General features: G+C 40.8%; 1 protein-coding gene across 1 annotated transcript; it reads right to left on the reverse strand.

Annotated features, from left to right (window-relative positions):
• Positions 1 to 11,741: 11,741 nt before the first annotated feature.
• Positions 11,742 to 13,333, reverse strand: LOC103355679 (homeobox protein MSX-2). The gene is made up of 2 exons (XM_008279552.1): positions 13,033 to 13,333; positions 11,742 to 12,187 (listed from the first exon to the last, which is right to left on the reverse strand). Exons 1-2 carry the CDS (start codon positions 13,331 to 13,333, stop codon positions 11,742 to 11,744), a joined length of 747 nt encoding a protein of 248 aa, XP_008277774.1.
• Positions 13,334 to 24,005: the final 10,672 nt, after the last annotated feature.

Below are 24,005 nucleotides of genomic sequence, written 5' to 3' on the forward strand. Positions count from 1 at the left end.
CAAAGTACGGAGCCCCGGAATGAACATGGAGACAGAAAAAACACAGAGAGAGGGGAAAAAAATACAGGTATCTTTTGCAAGATTTCGCAAAACTTTCTCGGGATCTCACAATAATGTTTGCAAGATCTCGCAAAACTATAGGTACATATGGGTCTTTGTGGCAGTATGGAGAAACGACAATAGAGGACACCCACCCGTACGAGAGTTTGATTGAGTTTTATTTTGAAATCGGCCGAAAATATAAAGACATTCAAGCAGTGCTTAGCAACAGGCACAGTTTTCCCAAAACGTCCAATAAGATTGATGTGACTTTTGCGAGATCCCAAGAAAGTTTTTTCCTCTCCCTGTGTTTTTTTTTTAAATTTCTCCACGTCCCTTCCGGGGTGCTGTAGCCAAGCCACAGGAATTGCCGACTATTACATCGTGGGCGCAGGTAGTTACGCGTGTTTACGATTCAACATGGCGGGCAGCGCGACCTCAAGCCCCGTGAAAACTCAACTCGTAGGTATGGTAAGGTAAAATAAAAACTTAATTAACTACCACCAAGCATCTATTTCTACCCCATGGTCCTCAAAAGCATCTCTAGTTCCTTATGATAGCCCATGTAAACTCCTCAGTGCTGTTTAACAAGACACACCTTGAATCAGTGTTTTTCTCAAACAGTAGAAAAAGTGGTTTGGCCCACTTTGGCACTAACCTGACCACCTTTCTGGAAATAAAGTAGATTTGAAAAAAGAAAACCCCGAACAATTCACCAGCTGACTAAACGTAGCAGCAACCTGTTCACCCCGCTGTAAGCCATTTCAGGATTTACTCAGCGTGTAACGATGTAATAAGGCTCCCATAGGGGCAAAAAATGTCCCTCGTGCTCCCTCCTTCACGCAGAGGTCAAAGGTTCAGGGTCGGCCGCTGGGCAGCCAGCCAGCAGCTGGTAGGGATTCAACGCATTGCTCAAGGACACCACAGCAGCGCGGCACTTGGGGGGCTTGAACCCAGGTCTCTCTCATTGCACCACCCTGCTGTCATTTATCCTTGACAGCCTCGAGTGTCCATAAACTGTTAGGGAAAGCTCAGCAGAGGCTGCTTATCTCTTGCAAGCTGCGTCTAACGGCACAGTTATCTATTCAGGAAACGTTATCACAAGCATCATCTCAGCTTCGTTTGTTGGTTGCATTCGATCATCTGGTAACACATGAAACTGAGATCAGTGATGGGATATAGGAGGCTAACGTGCTCACTTGTCCTTAGATATATGGGTAAGTTATTTAAGCAAATAAGAGTGTGATACAGTCAGAAGTGCACAAGGATCTCATCCATCAGTAACATGAGATAACTTAAGTTAAGTTAAGTTAAGTTAAGTTAAGTTAAGATTTGCTTTATTGTCCCATAAGGAAATCTGTCTCAGGTAATACTGTTAGAGTACAGCTTCACCTCCACTACATATGGCTTTTCGTACAAAGAAAACCATAAAACACAATTGAAACAATCAAAACAAACAATCCCATCAAACGTAGCATACAATAAGAACACAGTAGAGCAGATAGTGCAGCATGGCTCTGTACAAAACCTACTCAGTTTTCAGCTACACAAGAACATCACAAGGGAGTATTGCACATGCCACTTGAAAACAATAGTAAGGAATAAAGATCAAGATATTTCAATCTGGATCAAAATAGTGGACTGCTCCACACGTCAGCAGTGCTAACCAGGTTCAAAATGAATACCGGTAGCCCTCTTTTGAAATAAGGTATTTGTTGACATGACTAACAGGTTTGGAGGGCACCACAGCACGACACAAACATCAGCTTGTAAAAGATTTTCAGGCGAGGTTAAAAACAGGCAGATAATAAGAGTTTGGAAGTAATTTCGAAACGCAAAGGGGAAACAAGGGGATCTTATCCATCATCCACACTTTTTCAATTCATCATTGAAAGAGTTGGAATTAAAAGCAGTCGCTGCCAGACTTCGGACGTGCTTTGATTTCGTCTTGCTTTCCATCAATATTGCCCAAAGACAACAGAGTGCCCTAAATTCTCTAGAAACTGCGTGCTACGTCCGCCCACTGTGCTCAGCACACCTCAGGAAAAATCCCAGTGACACAGTGTTACAGTCCAGTCTGTAACCACTTGTTGTATCCTGGAAAAAGACCAAAGTCACAGCCAGCTTTACAGGAACATCCTTGAGAGTTTTGTGTGTTTATTTGTGTTCTATACGAGGGACAATGCCACAAACCAACAGAACTGTGTCCACATCCGTTGTCTACTATTAAAGTCCACATCAGTCATGTGAAAACCAGGAGTTGGCCTCAACTGTGTGTGAGTGAATGGGATTTGCTTGCAGGGAGTTGAAGAGTAATGCTAAATGTAGATCACCTGAAAGGTCATTAAAAAAACTAGCATTAAACTCCAATATTCAGGGAGGACACTTAAAAATACCAAGAATTATTAACAGTCTGTGATACTTTGTCAGAGCAAAAGTACTTCTGGTTCTGGAAGCTGTAGATCATGAGGAATATATCCTGTCATAACCTGGCTCCTGGGCTACAACAAATATGGCAAGGAACACAGATTTAACTCAAAATAAGGATATTTATGATAACCAAAAGCAAACAATGTAGCACATAAAAATAAGCATGGCGTGTGAATATCAGTAGTATAGGTGTGAATGAGTGTTAACATGATGAGATGTACGATGTCGTAGAGTGAAAACAGAACAAAAAGGTAACAAAGGAAAACGTGTCACCACCAACGAGGCCGGGTCAGAAAGAGTGAGAGAGGGAGCGCAAAAGAGAGATGGCTGAACTTTATGGGCCATTGTGATGCCTTCAGGGACCCACAGGTAAATGGAATCTAGGCCTCCATGGCAGCAGCTGACACTGGGCCGTCACAATACACTGTCAGACTGTGTTTGAGTGGAACAGACGCAGTGGGAGCTTCAATCAAGCAGTGAATGATTCTGTGAACTAATCTCAAACTTCATCTTTTACATGAACTAATTCAAGAGTTTTAGGTTGCTGGAAGGAACTGCTTTGAGATTTACGAGCATAAATACTGAGAGAGAGATAAACAGAGAAGTGGATGCAGGTAAGGAAACTTTAAAAAACATGCAATAAAAATAGTGACATTCTGGAAGCGCGAGTGTCAGAAAGAATACAATAAAAATGGAATACTATAATGTTCAAAAACTGAAAATAATGGCAACTATCTGTAAAATAGTGACATGATCAGCTGATTTAAATAGGATAAAATTGTGTGATTTTGCAGACACATATTCCAACAGAACAAATTACAGATTTATAAAGTTAGAAATACATTATGTACATTTTTTTACAATAGTAAATTATTAAATCAATGTAAATTTTCTGTTACATCAGAAGCTTTAAAATGAAAATATTTTTGCTGATTTAAATACAGTAAAAAATATATATATAAAAAAAATTGATTTTTTTCCTGCAAATTAACTAATTATTGTCTTTACTTTTACAAAAGTCACAAAAATTGTACAATAACACTGTAAATGGTTTTTAAAATTTTCAATTAAAAATTATCTAACATGTATTTAAATCATTTTCTACCGTGTTGATAGGTGAGGAGGGTTATATGATCAACTGGTGGGATACAGGCGAGGTGGGCGTGGCCAGAGGGGTGTAGTACAAAGCAAGTTTGACAATGCCAGGCTTTGTTTTCGTTAGCTGGCTCAACAAAACCTAAAGTTCCAATCAGTGAAATGGGGATCACAGCTGTGGTTATTAACTTACTTTTAAAATGTTCATAGTTTTGTTATTTGACTCTTCTTCTGCACAAAATGGACCAAAGCATGCTGCCTACATCCGTCAAAAGGAACAGGTTGTTATAATTAAGAGCTATGACAAATTTATTTTTAAATATTAAGAAAAAAACATTGAAAATAAGGTGAGAGAATAATGCTGGAAGAAAACTATTACAGGTCAAAGGTAATAATTATTTTTCCACTCAGTGAGCTCTCATTACAGCAGTTTATGTTTCAGGTGATGGCTCAACATTAAATCTTTTCAACTTTATACATTTAAACACCATATTCAAGACGAGCATTTAGGTCTGACACTGTGTGATGAATGTTATATGGAAATCACTTTAGTCTTTGGCCAAATCAAAGTTAAAAGGAATGTTATTGATTGAACATAAATACCAGCAGACTAATCAATTCTCTAGTCTGTTTTCAATTAGCAGAACTCGTGCTGTACATCCAGAAGCATTAAAACATATTCTTGCATTTACTGCATCACCAGCTGAATGCATGTAACATCACACACACACATTTTGTGGTGCTGTAGCTGCACAGCTTTGTTCAGTGGAATTACTAAGAAAAGGCACAACGGAAAATCATCATCAAAAGAATTAGTAAAAGGATGGCACTTCTGATTTAAATCCAAAAATCTGAACAGAAAGTCTTCTGGAGCAGGTTAGCTGTGCAGCATCAGTTACCATGGTGATGGTCTAGCAGGTTAAAACACAGGCATACCTCACTAACTCATTCATCTTAGTACGCTCCTCAGGCTAGAAATTAAAGGAGAATTAGTATATGGAAAAACAGATAAACAGAAAGAAATGAGTGACATGAGCAACAACTCATAACAGGAGAGGAAGTGGAGATGGACGGTTTTTCTGAGGACTATGTTAATGTTTTTTAATTGTCTCAACTGGAAGTCTGCTCTCCTGCTTAGACCACCCACTGCTCATCAATAATTCAATAAGTGACCCTACAGGGCACCCAGCCTGCTCTGCTGCGTTATATATTTTACAAGACTGAGCAGATTTACCAGTGTTAAATCTGGCAAATACGTACATGTTTAATGAGAACAGAAAATGAAATGAAGCGCATACTGTTCACAGTTCTGTCATGATGTTTTACCGCCGGCAAATCATGGACCCAATCAATTCTTTAAGCAGGTTTCTGATGTCTTGTAACTTCCAGAGACTTCACTTCGTCGTGCCTGATAATCTGAGGTTTGCAGAATCAGGTACATCTTTTAAATCCTATTAAAAAAGAGCTTTCACTGATTTTATTATTTTATACTTGGTTCAACATCTATTATATTCTCTTCTTAGATTTTTTAAAACCTTTTTATCTTGATTGTATTCATTTATTTCACGTTATCTGCATGTTTAGAGGCACGATTCAAGCTAATTTATTGTGTTTTCCTTTACAAAGCACCTTTCTAGTTAAATTCTTCTCAATATAATGACATTTCAATTTCATAAAGGATTAACATCTTCACGAATGAACTTAGGCGACGACGGATGACGCCACTTCAAATTCCAGCTGCACATCACAGACAAAAACCGCACTATCCGATTTCCTCAACACCCTCGAACCAAAGGGGGATCAAAACAGAGCAAAGAGCTGCGACACCTTCCCCATATTGACACGAGATATTACATTACATTAGATCTGAGCTAACCGGTCTGCGTTTTTTTGTGCATCCGGGCGCACGTCTCACATCGGCTCTCGTGTTATTAAGTTACCAGAAAGAGTTGGACGACGAGGTCTCCTTCAGCACAATGGAGGCCGTGGGGGAGACTGATGAGTCATAGGATCTCAGGAGACGCAGCGGACGCGCAGATCTGTGAGGAGACCCGGACAATGGTGAGGGCTGCAGATGGCACAGCTTGGACAGGGAGGGAGGGGGGGTATAAACCTCCCAAGGGGCAATGTATGGATGTCACTGCGAGAAGCTAATGCAGCTGACATTGGCGCGTCCTATCTGGAAGAGTCACTTCAAAGCATATAAAAGGTACTTTTGTAGGCTTAGAGACAGAGTGTACTCTATGTGCTGAAGGTACAGGACTATAAACAGCAACAAACGTGCAACTTCGTTCTTTTGTCTCAGGGGTCAACGGCAATATTGAGCCCAGATGTGCTCGATTCAGAGCATCGTGGCTCCACACAGTCATGTCAGGGCAGCAGGCTGTTGCTTCGTAGGGGGTTAGGACAGTTTTCTTACAATAACACCCTGGGAAGTATTTAAAAAAATACACTGTGGATGAGAGAAAGAAGGGGGGGTGAGGGAGCAGTGGGGGTTTTATGTGTTTAAAACATTACTTCAAATCCCCCCAAAAAAAGAAAAGAATAAAGAATAATATCCTGGAGTGTGCTGTTTTCATTTCTGCGATGACTTCTCCGGGTTATTACGCTCGGTGCCCCAGATCCTCACAAATAAACACTCATAACCCAAGAGAATCTTTCCGTCTCCCGACCTCAAAGCCAAAGCTATTAGGTGTGTCTTTATGTTTAAATGGGTCATGTTGTTTGGTCCGACCTGCTGGAGGGAAATGTCTCTTGAAAAACCAGCTGAAAGAACTAAACAAAAGACAGAAACCGCTAGAGGTGGGATTACTCTGAGGACAGGACGAGGTCTGCATGCGTGTGTGTGAGCATGCGTGTTTCAGTGAAGATCAGGTTGCTTTAGCGAGGAATTCGTCGACTTGTTTCTGTATCGGAGCCACAGTTTGAGCAGAGCGTTCTTTTGCCGTTATAATGAGCACACACATTGACTTAACAGGAAAACGATGGTGGATTGTGTGTCTAATTGTGTTGTGATTGCTGATAGCTTCTTGTCCATTCAGTGGCTTCCCTCGCTCAGAATAGGCCTTTGGGGGGTGACTATGCATGACAGTCAGCGTAATTGGACTGTGTACAGTAAAGGCAATGAGTCTTTGTTATCTCAATTGACAGGAATCTTCTGTTATTGCTGACCATCTGATAAAGAAAATAGTCTGTTATGCTTAAGTAAATGAAACTCCAATTGACAAAACTGGTTAAAAACGCTGTTTTGTCTCAATTCTTCTTATTTCTTTCTTTGACATTGCCTTAAACCTGTTTGAGGGGTGCCTCAAAACCTCTTGGGGACACCAACGATTCCTCTATATGAGGGAAACACCCTGATCTTACATGCAATGTGAAATATCTGGATGAATCTGGATGAAACAGAAAGAAAAGCAGAGAGAGAGAAAAAAAAAAGGTGTGAAGAGATGCAGACCCTGAAAAATCCAGAGCAAAGTTGAAGGATGGATCAGGGGTTGTTCGGGGAAGCACACCTGCTCCACAGCTTTGAAGACCAGATGAAAGCAGGTCCTCTGTCTTATTATAGCACTTTGAACAACACACGAGTCACTGCATGGCCACAGTGAGAGCTAAAACAAGCTGAAACTTAAGGAAATACACAAACAGACAACGATAATGACATTTGACAGAGTTGTAATACTCCGAAAATAATTAAAAATGCAGCCAGATGCTCAAATGCATCACAAAAATACACAACATCACCATGATTTCAGAAACTTTATGTGTCACCATGACAAACAACAACATGTTCATCACTTTTTCACGTCCTCTGGAAAATTACTTGCTGCATTTCATAATATGTTTGGTTCTTCTCTCTTGGCAGAATCTTTTTCTTGTGTTGTGAAACTAGTGAAGATGTTTTCTAAGGCTGCTTGTTTTTTACCTGTTTGTCTGTGTTTTCTGAAGTGGAAGTGCGCTGAGCTCAGGGACACCATGCAGTTATTTCCTTCTCTGGCCTGCAAGGTGTGCGCAGTATTAAAAATAAATAAATAAATAAAAAAATAAAATAAAATCTGCTCCCACTGTCCCCCACCCTACCCCTCGTATCTCACATTACTGCCTCCCTCGTGAGAAGTGATTCTCAAATTTGTGTGTTTTTTCTGGTGTGCAATGATGCGCGTACTGTAGCTCAGCTTTGCTCCTGCGTGCAGTTAGATCTTGAAATGTTGCTCTGAATCTCAATTTTGCTTAACAGGCTGGGACAGGAGAGGAGAGGGCCAGTGAGAAATCCAAAACTGGCTGTAGTTTTTCTTTTTTTTTTTTTCTATGTAATGCCCTCTGACCACTTTGTTTTTCCTGACACAGATTTAAACAGAGTCAAATGAATTCATAAATAATGTGCACTCAAGTCACGTTAAATGAGACGTCAGTCTGATCGGAGTAATTAGACAACTTTACTTACTTCACTAATTAACGTGAATATCTTTATCTACCGGAATAAAAGCGAGGAAGGGAGAGCTTCTTTCTCTCGATCAGATTATATCACATTCTCGATCTCAGCAGATTTGATACGACATCGCTTTACAATAATGTATGCACCGAGATTTAAAGGCTTCTTTCCCCGCAGCACTGAACTGTAGAAATCCCAAATCCCCAAACTCGTGCCATTTACCGTCGGCACAACGCAACGACGCCTAAGAGTTTCATCTTTTATTCAGCACGTTACTCATGATGAATTAAACAGACATTATCTAAGAGCCTGTGAATTTCAAATTAGATAACATGTAAATCTCTATCTAAGATGATATGTTGTTAACTAAAGTGTTCTGAAATGTCTCTTAAATGCCAAGAATAAGTCTATTAATATGCCAGTGGTGGGGACTGTATGGCTTTGATAAGATCAGTAATAGATGGGAAGCTGCTACACCCAGTGGACTTCTGGCAGAACTGCAACAACTTTAGGCACAAGGCTTATTTAGCGTCGGTGCCGCCAGTAGATGGGATCAGATTTGCTGTCTGACTCTACCTAACGTCAGCCACCAGTCACAGTAGAGCATCCCACCAGTTGATGCAGTCTAGCATCGACCCTTAGGTAGCAACTGATTGATAAAATCTTTCAAAATTCTATTTGTTTGATTTTTTAAAAAAAAGTCTTAATTAGATTAAACTGACAAGTCACAATAACTCCATCCATCCATCCATTATCTACACACCGCTTAATCCTCACTAGGGTCATGGGGGACTGGAAGGAGACACCCTGGACAGGTCACCAGTCTATCACAGGGCTACACTTAGAGACAGACAACCAAGCACACTCACATTCACACCCTATTTTGAATCACCATTTAACCTAATCATGGTTTTGGACTGTGGGAGGAAGCTTGAGAACCTGGTGAGAACCCACACTGCATGGGGAGAACATGCAAACTCCACGCAGAAGGACGCGAACCAGTGACCTTCTTGCTGCGAGGCAACGATGCTAACCACCAAGACACCTTGCAGCCCTACAATAAACTCAATTTATGAAATTAAAATTTTGAAACTAAATGCAAAGAAACCCCATATAGTAAAAAAAACAAACAATCACAGTTATTATTGACATTTACAATTTAAGAAACAATGTACAAAATCAGGTCTTTGTTATGTGTAAAAAATGTCTTTTTCAGTAAAATATCCTCCTTAACTTTAATGGTAAAAATCTCCTTATGGCCGCTATGAACAGGAGGAACTATTACTGAAACCAAAAGCTGTTTTAATGCATATATGCACGTGAGCACAAGACAAAGTTGTAAAAAAATGTTACCTTATCCTTTAAGCCTCCATGAGCTTTGTTTGACCTCTTCAACTCTTGGCTGAGGATATTATAAAGGGTGCACGAAGTGAACCTTCACTGACTATTCTACCTGAGAAACCCAGATTAGCTTAATCGGTATTTAAATGACTTGTAAAGGTGCATTTCCATAAAAATAAAGTAATTTTTTTGTCAAATTTGCCCAGCTATTTTGTGATTTTGACTCTTTTTGACTATTTATTAGTACTCACTCAAATTTAATCATTCTAAATATACAAAAATGTTCTTTATTAGATGTCAGCTGGCCATTTCTTCTGCTTAACTTTCACACTGAAAACATCTGAAACTGGAGGCTGTGGTTATTGGACAATCAAAGCCGTTAAGGGCCTCGCTATCAGCTTAATGCTGGGTTTAATTTCAAAACGGAGGGGAGCAAATGGACTGTGAAATATGTGCTAATGGTAACAAGCTTTCTCCAAGTTTACAGAAGGAGAGAGGGAGAGAGGAGGACAGAGAGAGCATAGAAATCGCTGTTCTGTTATCACTGAGCCTGTACGTATAATTTCACAGAGTTTTGGAGTCAGAATTCTGGGACAAGCTCAATTAAACCGGGGACTGCAAACTCAGGGACAACGTCTTATACTGCTGTGGCACAAAGTTCACAGAGAGGGAGCTCATTTAAAGCAGAAAGTTTCAAACTAAAGCTCAAACTTTACCTCCGTGAGTTTACAATTACAACTATTTGAGATGTGCTATTTGCCAAACAAACAAAAAAAAAGCATACATTTTTGCAAACACAATTTCACAACGTTCTGGAAAATTTGACTGAAAACACATCAAAAAGTGCAGCACCGCTTTACTTGGGCCACCCAGTTGTACATCCACCCATACGAAGGGGATCCAACTCATTTCCCTTAATGCGTGAGAGCAGCCGACAGTCGTACGGTGTTATATTATGTTTTCATTTTCGAGTCTAAAGCTCTAAAGCAGATTAGCAAACTGAATAGTTTAGTATGTTTTGGTTCGCCAATTTGTTTATTTCAAAGGTTTCTCAAAAAATGTGTTAAGTTTGAATAGTCTGAAATAAAACCAAGTGTCACATCGTTTTCCTCAGAGCTGCTTTGGTGCATAATTGTTTAAATTCAGTTAAGGGACAGATCAACGTATTTATTACATATTAGGCACTTAAGACCAGTTCACTGTTTATAGGCTGAGGTGGTTTACGGTAGTACCTAATCAGCTTATTTAATGTGAGATACAAACAGCTTCTTTCTTTCTTAAGGAGGACTAAGTTTAGCCTACTTTCTTAAGCAATAAATCCAGAGGAGAGCAGGAGTGACAGAAAAAGTGACAAGTCTGTGCAGCTGTGAACAGAGCTGTCACTTTAGCCTTTAGAGTTAAAGTCCATCATGGTCTATTTCGCAAAATATATTTCAAAAAGTAACTGCAGGAAAAATTAAAAAGTCATGATTTAAAGGTCTTAAAAATGAAGGTCACACTGTCATGGCTTTACTGGGGAATAGAATAGCGTCATCATTGCAAATTAGCCACACTAACAGCGGGGCTCAAAGTGCAGCAAGAGGAGGGGAAGGAGGGCTGTTCGTCACAGAAGTTCGGTAGGAATAGTTATTGTGGCTTCTAACTGCTCTGAATATTTCTGAAGACAAACAAAGCTTGCAGAAGGAGATTGGAACCAGAGAAAGTCTTACTGGATGCGGAGTAAGCTACAGGAGGCAGATGGATGACGGAAGCAGATGGGCCGTCAGACTCGACTGAAGAGCTAAAACGCCAGGAAACACCCATTAAAGTGCTGCATCTGAGCAAGACAGCAGCTAGCTCACCAGGTAACTGATGCTGCTGTGTATCGTATGCACGCCACAAATAAAGAGAACAAAAGAGAGAGTTAACGAAAAGTTTCAATTTAATATCATACATATGAAATATTAACCTTTAAAGTTGTAGATATGCATCATGAAATATATAAATCTAAGTGTTATCACAAATAAATATGTGTCCTTTGGGATGGTAGCAAACCTGGCTAAACTTTCATTCTCCAATCGCAGCCTCTTATTATTCTTGCTGGATTATAAAAATGTCCCTGCATATTTAAGACTAATGGGTCTAAACACACTTAAATAATACAGGAAAAACAAAATGTGCAGAGAAGAAAAATCAAAAGGCTGCTTTTTAGGACTGCAAAGACGGATCTCTCCTGGTCCTTCCAGGAAGTCTCTTGCAAAAAGTAAGACTATTTATAACATCTCCTTGTAGCTCAAGGCAAGGAAAGAGCATGAAGCTTCAGCTCCTCCTCAGATCCTTTGCTGACAGGTTTTTTAGAAGGTGCATGATTTAATGATACACTCCTGTCATTCCTTTTAAAACACACTCTGTACATGTGCGCTTGGTCTCAGGAGAGGTGGAACATGCTGTAGCCGACCTGTGAGGCGTACATGGCCAGATGTGCGGCGGGGTGAACGGGGACGCGGCCGTATGAGCAGCCCAGTCCGTAGAGCGCTGCTGCCGAACCGGCCTGCACGTTGCTGCTGAGAGGTAAACCTAAAGACGAGAAGCCGGGGTAGAATACAGCTTTGGACCCAGCTGCTATTTTCAGTTTCTCCACCTCGGCCTCCTGAAGCCTCTTGGCTTTGGCTCTACGGTTTTGGAACCAGATCTTGACCTGGGTCTCGGACAGCGTCAGGGAGGAGGAGAACTCGGCCCGCTCCGCGATGGACAGGTACTGCTTCTGACGAAACTTCCTCTCCAGGGCCAGGAGCTGCATGGTGGTGAAGGGAGTGCGAGGCTTGCGGTTGGTTTTGTGCTTCCTTAAGGAGCAGACTGCTGGACTGACCTGCCCTGGAGGAAAACATCAGACGAATAAATTGGATAAATGGGTCACTTATGCATATATACAGTATATATCATATCATATACTGTTCAATTACTGTAACATTCATATAAACAAAAAAGAACTAAAGTGATCTGATCATCCCATTAGGCAACTGTGAGAACATTACAGGACAACTTACTGCTACTGTCCATTTATATCAATATAAACTGATTATCTTTGACAGTTGATAAACACCTTCTGCTCCGGAGACTGTGATGAGCATTTAGCATTACTTTTTTTGTTTTAATTTTATAAATGAAAAGATTAATCGGTTAATCATAAGATGATCACATTTAAATAAATTATTGATTCATTATTGTCACTCAAGCAGAGCAGCCCTAAACAAAACACATGAATGGAAGTTTACATACACTTGTAAAGACCGTGTATATCAGGGCAGTCTTGGGTTTCCAATGACTCCAATGACTCTGAATTTTCTATAATGGAATATTTATAGAGTATTCAGAGGTATAGCAGTCATTGGAAACTCTGAATTTCCTATAATGGAATAACTGAAACCCATGTAATAATAATCATACAGTTTGGTTCTTTAATATATTTATTATAGGACTTTTGGGTGGTGAAAAAAAATAGCTTAGCTGAAATATAAAATACATATTGCTCCTCTACTAACAATATGTGTAGATCTTAACAAAACGGATAGATTTATTACATTTATGTCTGTCTAAAGTTAGGAACTTTCTGAGTATTTTTCACGTCTCAAACATCAGATCTCTCCTAAAGTAAGCCAATAAAATACATAAAACGACACAAATCAACTGTAAAACTGTATTGAAGTTAATCTACTTACGGGCTGGTGTGGACATCTTAATGCAGCTGGATATCCAAGACGGACTTTCCCCTTGTTCCGACGGCTCGGATTTAATAGAAACTACTTGCTGGGAAAACTCCTCCGACCTGTGCGCTCCATCGTCATCCAGATCGTAACTTCCCTCCTCTCGGTCCGTCGCAGCCAGCGGCCTCCTGTCCGACATCAGAGCCTCGACGCTGAAGGGCAAACGGGACACCTGCGCCGTGCGTGTCTTCTGGCGCGCCGGTTCCACATCCTCGTCTGTGGAAAACTCGTCTCTGGAGTCTCCGGGGGCAGACATGTTTTTCTTTACCGTGGCTCAAAATCTAATTCCGATCCAGAAAAGCTCATAACTTTTAGTCACGGAGCGCAAACAAGCAGCGTCCGGCCGGAGAGAAGCTCCCAAAGTTGGTGCTGGAAAAAGTTTGGCAGGCGCTCTGGACTTTCAGCCAATGATGCGTCCTGATCCCAGGATTTGGGGAAGACTTGTGATTGGACGGTTTGTTTGTAGGGAGGGGGGGACTGTGCCACACCCAGACCCAGACAGCAGGTCAGCTACACATCAGCCTCATTTAGCAGTAATTACCACAGAGAAGATTGGTTCTTTAAAATAGCTCACAATGTTTTATCATAATTACTGACAGCAACATTTTTTTTTTTCACTCTGCAAACCCTTGTGCTGACTCTGAAAGCACAGGAGCACAGTCCGGATTGATGTCCTTCATTCTTCCTGTAGGAATTTTGTTTAAACCTGAGGCCTCCTAGGACGCTAATACACAGAAATCAATCCCCTGTCTTCTAAACTCAAGCCCATCCAGCAATTAGGCCGGCGGATTGGCCTGGCGCTGTCTCCGAGCGCCAGGATGAAAAGCATCATCCATCCTAAGAGCTGTAATTCTACTTAACAAAAGCTGACAGAGCTCCTGATTCAAGCCCTAACTCGCAGGACCTGACACACCAATTGTGCGAGTAATCACAATAGTAATCAATAGGAATCATGGTGCTTTAAAAATTTCAGACATCACCTCGCAGCAGCTACACAATCTTCAATGTGAAAGAGCCAGTCGGGAGATTGGATTATGGTTTTGGGCAGGCTTTAAAATGACTGTCATTACATTGTTATTATTAACACCTTGTAATTAGGTCTGTGGAATCCGGTTCTTTTAAGCAGGATTTAACGGTAATGATGGAAAATTGCTACCTTCCTGAGGTGTGTGGCGCCCGCTGCGATTAGTCCCAGTCTCTGCTCTGTCGGCGGAGACAGGGGTGTCTCGTGCCTTTTTGAAGCTCGTACCTGTAGGGCTCCAGCGCATTAGGAAACATCATGACAGGTACGGCAGCGGCTCTTCCTAAACGTGGCCTCTAACCACTGGCGGAAAGGCAATCCGGCATCCTGAAAGCCAGCCAACAAGTGCACGGATGTTAGAAGTGACATGAAAAGGATGTTTAATGGACCTCTGGGTGAGACTTAAGAGTTCACTCAACCAAGAGCAGACATGCACAGGAGCTGATGCAACATTAATGTGCTTATTGCATGAAATGTCCTTCACTCGGCTCCTAGTTTGCTTCATGCCTCCTCGACTGTCCACACACACAAAGGCGTCCTGTGAAGCGACTGGAGCTGTGCTGTCCAGAGCTCTGTGATCAGCCCTCACAGAGAATGTGTGCGCTCTGTAATCAGGAGGATTACAGCGGCATCAGGGTCTCAACTCCCCAGCACCTCAGCGTCATTAGTCTCCATACGAAGCAAAGAGCTCACACAGCATGAGCTCACTCTCCTGTAATAAACACATGCAAATCAATTAAGGGCCCTCTGTTATTTCAGCGGGCTCCCTACTGAGTCCCTCCCTACAGGTTTATGGTGCGCACAGACACGTGGGTGTGAGTGTGTAGGCTACATGTTTGAAGTTTAGGGAGATCAAGACTCGCTGGAAACACTTAGCTACGGGCTAATAACAACAATTTCTCTAGAATCCAATTAGCCGGAAAAAAAAGTAGTTCAGGTTGAACAAACAGAACGAGGGGGTGTAGGTGGATAATGGTGATAGACTCAACGCCATATCAGCATGTTAGATATGTTCTTGAAAAACGGGACATTTTAGCCTTAAATCGGTAATCAGCAAAAGTGTAAACTACAACACACAGTATTGCTGCATTCTAGCAGTCAAAAGGATAAAGAGAGAAGCACTTAAAGGGTAAATTACAGTCTTGTTAGGCTTGTTAGACATTTGTAAAAGCTTGATATGTGCAGAGGTAGAACTTGATGGTCAAGTGGTTAGGGCGTGTGCCACGTGGGCTTTTTCACCACCACACGGTCAGCTGAGTCCACACTTTAACTCCCGTCCAGCCAGACCTTAGCTGCATGTCACTCCTCTGCTCTTTCCCCCACATTATTGTCTATTTCCACTTTGTCTAATCAATGTAAAGACCAAAATCTTTAGAGCAAAACATGTCGTACAAGTGGTTTTGGCAGCTACAGTTAAATGTACAATCTGTCATAGCAGCAACAACAACAGTAGCAGACATCCCACATCCCCAGAGGAGTAGAACTTGCAAGAAGATGTAGTGATTGTATTGTTATTATTATTTTTGTGTATTCAGTAGTAGCTGAATGGTCACATTAGTGAGATGTGCTGGTTTCCCATGCTGAGAATTTGGTCTAAAAACTGCTTTATAGTAACAAAAAGGAAGCAGTTGAGATAAATACTATATGTGGCATTTCTTCACAGGGATGGGTACCGAGACCTGGTATTAAAAGATGCCTGTGGAATCTACAGGCTCCAATGTTAACAGTTCTGCTGATGGTACTTTACAAAGTAAGAAGAACGTTGTCTGCCGGAGCCTCGACAGAAAGCAACTTATGAGTCATACGTTGTTTCACTCTCATGCTCCAATGTGTCTTCATTCGCGGAGCTGTTGAGATCAAAACTCGTCAAATACTGTTCTGAAACATGTCACCTGCTGCAATGCAAGTACGCTACTGATAGACACGTTTCTGTATTATTGTGTGTTGGTTTAGGCGTCGTAGCAGTGAGGCAACACTGCCCCCATGAGGTCAAACAGGAAATGACAACACTGCAAGCTATAATTTTTAACGCTGTTATTTGAAAGGAATACTTTATTATAGATCTAAGGTTTACTATATATATTTTACATTCTAAATTGTTTGAGGAACAGGGCTCATTAGAGGAAATAAAAATATTAGTTTGCTAACAATTTGAGCTACGCCTTCGAGGGTTCGGTGAGTTGACTCTTGATTTTTATTTGTATTTATTTATTTTTATTCTACGTTATATCACATATAAGCAGCTCAGTTAAACATTGTGTAACTGCACGTACAAAGGGAGAAAAACAGAAAGTCAGGAGAACAGGGGAAGGCGTTCTGTTTGTTGTTGTTGTCTACTTAATAGTTTGTTTTTGCCACAAACAGAGTTTCACATGGTTTCCAAAAATATATGATGGTAAAGGCTTGCATATATGTTGGGAAAAGCTCACAGTAAAAAGAGTCTAAAAACAGATACTCCCTGTAATCTGCCACCGGTGTAATTGAGACAGAGCATCGAGGCAGAGCAGACCGTAAAGTAAATGTCCTCAGCTCACACCGACTGCCCGCAACACCAGTGAACACTGTTTTCTCTTCCACTTCACTTCACCTGCATTAGTTCTGCTGGCAGCAGTGGAGGGTATAGACACACATACGTCCACTTGCTGCATAAATATGCACACAAGTTTCAATGTCTGACCTGCATCTTTAGCAATGCAAACAAACACTGTAAATTCTATATGTGGGTAAATGCCTATTTTGAGACGTTTAATTTGGGATATTTACTGTCTTTACAGGATCATGAGGACATTATTTACAGCTTGGACCTTTTTTTTCTGTCTTTCTTTAAACAGCAGCAAATATTTGTAAAATATTATTTTTTGCTGATTTAAATTTTGTAAAAAAACTGCATTCTTTTACTGTCAAATATTGCAAAGAACAAAATACCATGCATAAAAACTCAGATTTTTTATGTTGACATTATTCACAGTGAAGTCTATAAAAAAAAATAAAATAAAATACAAAACAGTTTTTTAAAAACTTGTACAGTGCAGGACTGGGAAATATATCAAATCAACAGGACATATTTGCACAACATGAGAAATGCCTACATTGAAAAACCTACACCAGTGCTAGCAGTGAGAAATACTTCTCTGGAGTCATGACAGGAAAACCTATAGAAGCAAACCTTGCAACACGCTTGAGTAACAGCAGCAGCAGCAGCTGACAAGTAAAAAAGACCCAAGAAAGGTAGTAATCAATCAAACACTGCACAGCCCCATACAACACTGGCCTCTGAATATATGATGACACCTTCTTTCTATATCTCCAAGCCACAGACATCACACACAGTTTCAGTGACGCTTGCGTCTACTTTGGCCGTGTCATTGTTTACAGGACATGTGGCGCCGGGTTCAAAGGCTTCAAACATGCTACTATACATAACAACACACTCTTCCACTGCCGCCATCACAAGCCAATCAAGACCGAATCAATATTTCATTTGGAGACAGTCAGATTAAACAACTCAGAAAACAAGACAGGCACAATCAAGGACAATGTCAGGATAATTGATGTTCGATGTTGTTCTAAGTGTAGGGTGAGCTGGATGACAGCAAACAGCAAAATGAGCTCTTTAAATGCTTTTCCCCAAATCTAAGGAGACGAGTTTATTTGGGGTGCACGCTGGTCTGCATGCCTTCAGATTAGTCGTACACTATAAAGCTGACACCCACCCCTCCCAAAACTGTTTATTTACTTAAGTGTGGTACAAGCGTGGCGCTGCTTGAGAGGGGGCTGTACGCTCTGAAGCAGCGCTGCAGCTTGACACTGCGCTTTCTCAGGCCTGCAGACGTGTTGATGCTCAGCTTCAGCATCATACCAGCTAAAAACGAAGAAAACAGATCAGTGAATCAATGTCACAATTTGAACTCTGCTAAAGATCCACGGAGGAGCTGATTAGTCTTACGTAAATAGAAGACACTGCAGTGACAATCAATGAGCTCGAGGCTTTCTGTGTAGCACTATCATCCATCCATTATCTATCCATCCATTATCTATACACCGCTTAATCCTCACTAGGGTCGCAGGGGGGGGCTGGAGTCTATCTCAGCTGACTCAGGGTGAAGGCAGGGGACACCCTGGACAGGTCACCAGTCTATCACAGGGCTACACTTAGAGACAGACAACCAAGCACACTCACATTCACACCTATGGACAATTTAGAATCACCAATTAACCTCAGCATGTTTTTGGACTGTGTGGGAGGAAGCCAGAGAGAACCCACACTGCACAGGGAGAACATGCAAACTCCACGCAAAAAGATCCCGGTGCGCCCACCAGGACGCGAACCGGCGACCCACCCGGACATGAACCGGCGGCCTTCTTGCTGCGAGGCAACAGTGCTACCAACTGCGCCACCTTGCACCTTGAAGTAATTCTTCACCACATGGTCAGTCAATGCAAATATTGCAAATACAGAAGCATTACGATTTATTACATTTTAACCCAACTATGCAAGGGCAAAGGGGGAGTCCGATTCAATATGAGCAAGTAATGATTTCCTGAGATTTTGGAAGGTGCCACATGTTTCCTTCAGCCACTGCCTTAACTACGTTGCCACACTTTGTAGCAAGTCCATTCATGGCACTGAAACTACAAACACAAAAGAAACAAATACCCTGACTGCCAACAAAAAAAAAAACACCCATCTCACCACAACAAACAAGAGCTACCCTATATGCAAATATACATGCGTGACTGAAACTCTGACTTTAGTTACACGTTAAACTGTTGTTTAAACATTTACAGCAAAAAAGCAAACCACAAGATCTGTTCAGTGATACGATCCCACGAATGCATCATTCAAAACGTATTCCTGAAAATGAGCTACAACGTTTTAAGGTCACAGCTGTGAACCGGCAGAATACAGTAGCAGTTGGAAAATGTTAGTCATCGTGTGATTAAGATCAGAAGTGACAGAAGTATTAGAGATGACTAAGTGTGCTGCTGCTGCTGCTGTGTGGTTGAGCTCAGCACTGCATATGATGAGCAGTGAGGATGTAGCAGCAATTTTATGCCACTGATTTCTTGCTCCTTCATGTGCCGGTGAGGCCTATATGCTTTTACTTTACTGTCAAACTGTTGGCAGGCGCAGGTGATCTTTGTTGACTTGCTAACTGAGCTCCATGACTTGGTTAAAAACTTTTTGACTTTTCTCCATCTGACTAAAACAAGAAACTTGAGGAATCTGTACAATAGATTTTAAATGCAGGTGAAGGCTACGTGCAGGAAATTCTGCCAAAAGGGTAAAAGGTACGTGTCCGTGAGCCCCGACCTCACAGGACAAGGGCCCTCTAATCTCACAAATCCCAATTTAACACATACATTCAACTACAGGTGAAACTATTTAGTACACAAGATTAAAAAATAAATAAAAATCAGAGTGACATCTGGAAGACATGCATAGAGACATATTATATTTGGGTAATTAAAATGTGTTAAATGATACATTTCCCCCATCTCAAAACCCAATCTTGAGCTTCCCTGTAAAGGTTTGTCATTTTATTTCTATATTTTGCCACAGATTTGCTAGATTTTTAGCAGTATTCTCTTGTCCAAACATTGTCTTTCTGCACTCACTGTACATAAAGCATCCTTGGTTGTAGCACATTTTAGTGTCCCATCACAAACTCCTACCATCTAAGTCGTGGCACACATTGCTTTGTCAAGACTTTTTTGGCATCCACAGCGTCATGTTCAGTTTTTTATGTCTATCGCAGTACAGCCCTTCTTCGGACAGCAGATTTTAGTCTTTGGCAACATTTAAAACTGAGACGTATATCATTTGTAGAATTTCAAATTGGACACTTTAACTCAACAACCATTCATTCGAGTAATGGCAGGTGTATTGCTGTGAACCAGTGGAAGAGCAGTGTTGAGGTAAAAGCAAAGCAGACGAGGTCTTTATGTGGACGTGATGTCACTTAATGATAGAAAACAAGACACACAGTGAAGTCAAAGGAAGGCGTAAAATCTCTTCAGTATGAAGGCAAATGCAGAAAAGGGCACCAAAACCATCCCCCCTGCCTATAAGCAGACTGTTTAGATCAATATTGCTAAACAGGGTTTGTAGCCTTGCAGCCTGCCTCTAAAACGGAAGTGGATGAAGTAGTTGCCATCTACAGCTACAGGACATGACTCAGCCAGTCATCCTCAGGAGAAATCCATCAAACCTCCAGGAGGTGGATGAAATGTACTCATGCACGCATCTCGACAACTCTGATTTTTCTGCACTCGAGAGAGGGCGGATGAAGAAATAGAATACAACAGGTTTCAGAAAACAGAAGAAAGAGACGAGGTCATCTCTTAAACTGATTGTGCAGTCACCCCTCAGTGATCCCTGCTCCTCCTCCCACAGCTCCTGAGATACCTGCTCCAAAAACAACAAGCTGCAGCTCCTAAACTGATGGCTGCAGTCCATGAACCACAGTCACCAAGTCAGAACTGGGTTAACTGGTTAATTTCTGCTATTGATTTTTATTTACAACATGAGCAGTCTTTCTCAAGTATTTCCACTGTCTCCCACTTGGCACTTTCTGTGAAACCACCTTCTCTCTCTGCATCCTCACCTTCAACAAAATTCAAATGACAGAACTTTACCTAGTTTGCAATGAAACATGTTTGTCAGGTAACTCATGGGAGCATCTAGGAGGCAGAAATTATTTTGAAACATGGAATTTATTCTCAGTGTTATTTATATTTCAGATAATTAAACTAGAAATGGATTTCTGCCATTTCACTGTTTTTCCATTACATTGCTCTGAACAGTGATTAGCACTTGAACATTTTCTGGGTTTAGGATTACATGAAGAGTTCATTTGCAAAAACAGATAACTTCCTTTTTGTAGATTTTCAGAAAACACATTTTTTGTTGTTTGCTTGAGATAATAATAATCAATTTGAAGCTGAGTGGATTTGACTTAGCAGAAATGAAATGACAAAAACAGAGATAACTTAAGTTTGATTGATATTGTCTCAGGTAGACGATGGAAAAGTCAGTTTTCTGACGGGTTGTGAAGATGGAGTTATCAGTTTTCGCAAATGAACTCTTCCCTCAATTCCAGACAAACATGATAAAGCTGAGAAAGAGATATATTTGTTTTTTTTATCTGTATGCTGAGGCTAACATTATCACATCTGGTACACAGTCCGTTTGGTAAATATGTCTTCTGTTTTGCTGCAGATGCTACCAGAGCTAAAAAAAAATAAAAAATAAAAAGAAGCACATTAGTTTACACTTGAGCAGTTTGAACTTGTAAATGGATACTGCCTACTGACTCAGTTACGGCTGATGAAACTCTGTGACAGCATTTGTTTTCCTGCAAATTTCAACACCTTGAACTCTGTCTGGCAGCGGATAAAACTAAATGCTGTTAGGAAGCTGGTATCTATATGAAAGACACGAGGCGCCACGATCCCACCGGGGGTTTAACAAAGTTAGCGGTGATAATTCTCCCACGTTTCTTTGATTTAGGGATGAGAGGAAGTGAAATGCAAATATGCAGTCAAATCACACACCTACTAAAAAAACCTTGGTTAACATTAGCAGGTATCGTTGGACAAAAAAGACGATTTGTTCATTTTCTAATAAGTGGAGAGGGACTTTAAGTTTGCTAATTAGGACATTTCTCATGAAAACATGAAACGTATTCATCTATCAGATAAACTGTACGCATGCACAAATAAAATAAAAACAGATAGGAAAATCTGGGTAGAGTTCATTTGTAGTTTTCTGTGTGTTCAGTTCAAGCTTGCTGTTGTGAAAGATCGATCTGATCACGCTTTAAACAGTGTGACTTCTTATCAGGGGTGTAAGCGCTGAAGAGCTAAAGGTCAGTCGAATTATGCAGCACCGGCCGAGTAAAAAAAGGTTGTAGTTTACCTGCTAGTTATTTTTTCTCTCAGCTGACTCGGTGGCATTTTGATAAACTTGTTTTGTCCTGCCCGAGTCAGCAGTGCAACAACATAGCTCTCAAATTTGCTGACATTAGCGGATCCTGTTTATTTCACAGAGCCACTATCAGTCAGGATGTGGTGCAGAAAGCGTTAAAAAATTAACAACCCATCATTATCATCACCGTCATCAAAGGTTGAACCACGACCACAATGCTCTCTCGCATCTTGGATGAAAAAAGAAGCTTTGCACTTTACAGATACAAAAACAGAAGATGACTTTATGTAAACGTGAGTTCACAGCTAGGCCTGAACAATACTCGACGTACTTTATCGCTTCACATTATATCTTACAGCCCAGTGTGTTTTATTGGCCTGCTGTACAACACATCTTCGGTTTCTGCTGACTGCGCTGTTTGCTGAACAGCTCCTGTACAACAAGGCCAGCTTGCTTTAAACAGGACAACAGCCTGGGACCTCTGACCACGTAAACAATGCAGCAAACCACCGATCAACATGCTTGGCAGCGCGGTCTGGAGGTACGGCTGCCTCCGCCTGCCAGTCTCCTCGCAGACCACAGCTCTGATGGCCTGAAGGCCTGTTCAACTGCTTATCACCACACCAACAGTCATTTATCCTCAGCGCTGTAAAAACACACTCGATGAACTGCCTGTTTACTAGCTCAAAACCACCAGCTCTATTTTCTGCAGAGAACATCGGTCTGTGAACTTAAGGGTTCGCTTCTTAAACAGAACCTTAGGCCTTTTCTGTTTACACAACCTGAATCTAGTGTGGCATGATCCCATTACTCAGTACATCTAACCTGCACAAGTGGAAGTGACAATGTGCATATTTTAAAACAACGTTGTCCAAACCAGCCGTATTATATCCAGCAATCTATCAAAAATATATTAAAAAAACTATATTCAAAAGCTACAACAAATGCCTTTGAGAGACGTTTGCATTCTGCCACACCACTCACTCCATAATGCCGTACATTTTACCACATACTGTACTCTATTTGCAGATGCAACACTTCTCTGACCGTTTTTCTGTGAACTCTGATGTGGTTTGCTTGTTGTGTTCAGAGCAGGAAAGGGGAGAACAAATGGCCTCCAAACACAGAGGCAATGAAGCTCATCAATCAAAACATTAAGAAAACTGCAGAACAATTTAAATTAAATTGTGCGTGGTTTAACAGCAATTATTTTACAGTTAAAATAATCACAGCCATATGCTGCCCTCAAGTTGATTGACTAATAAATCCTGTTAAAAAAAAACAAACTTGAAACCTTGGGTGAAGAAATTCAGGTCAATTCAGTTACTTCATATTAATGAATTTGAATTGAGTGAACTTATTTAACAATGACAATAATGTTGGGGATGAATACTTAAATACACCTAAATAAAAATCTAAAGCTTTTAAAACCATACATCTGGAAAATCTGTTGTCCCCTGAAGACACACAACACTCCACTTTTTAGTCTAGGGGGAAATAATCCATTCTCAGTAACGCAACACAAACCACTATTTAAAAATGTAAACCACAGGATCATCTCTTACATTTTCACAGTGAAGAATATAAAACTCATAAACACATTATAAATACAGTGAGGGTGTTACCATCCAAATTATACCAGTAAAGGCGTTTATTTGTTTCCTGATTTCATTATAAAACCTGCTGGTGTTGTTTGACCCACAGCTGAACCACCACAACACTAATAGTAGGGGTGATGGTGCCCTCTGCTGGATGTAGTTTAAAACAATTTAACGCTGTACTGTGGATGAACTCAGTATCTTAACTATTGTTTTTGTGTTGTATCGGTTGTGTGAACATAAGCTCAAATGTCTTTTGTCAACTCAAAGTAACTGATCAGTGTGTTCACATTACAATAAGATGTACTATACTGCTGTATCGGGGTCAACTTACACTGAACAGTAAAATTGTGCAAAATGTGACTTCAGAGTCACTGTA

Source organism: Stegastes partitus, unplaced genomic scaffold, assembly GCF_000690725.1.
Source record: "Stegastes partitus isolate 25-593 unplaced genomic scaffold, Stegastes_partitus-1.0.2 Scaffold164, whole genome shotgun sequence".
NCBI lineage: Eukaryota > Metazoa > Chordata > Actinopteri > Pomacentridae > Stegastes > Stegastes partitus.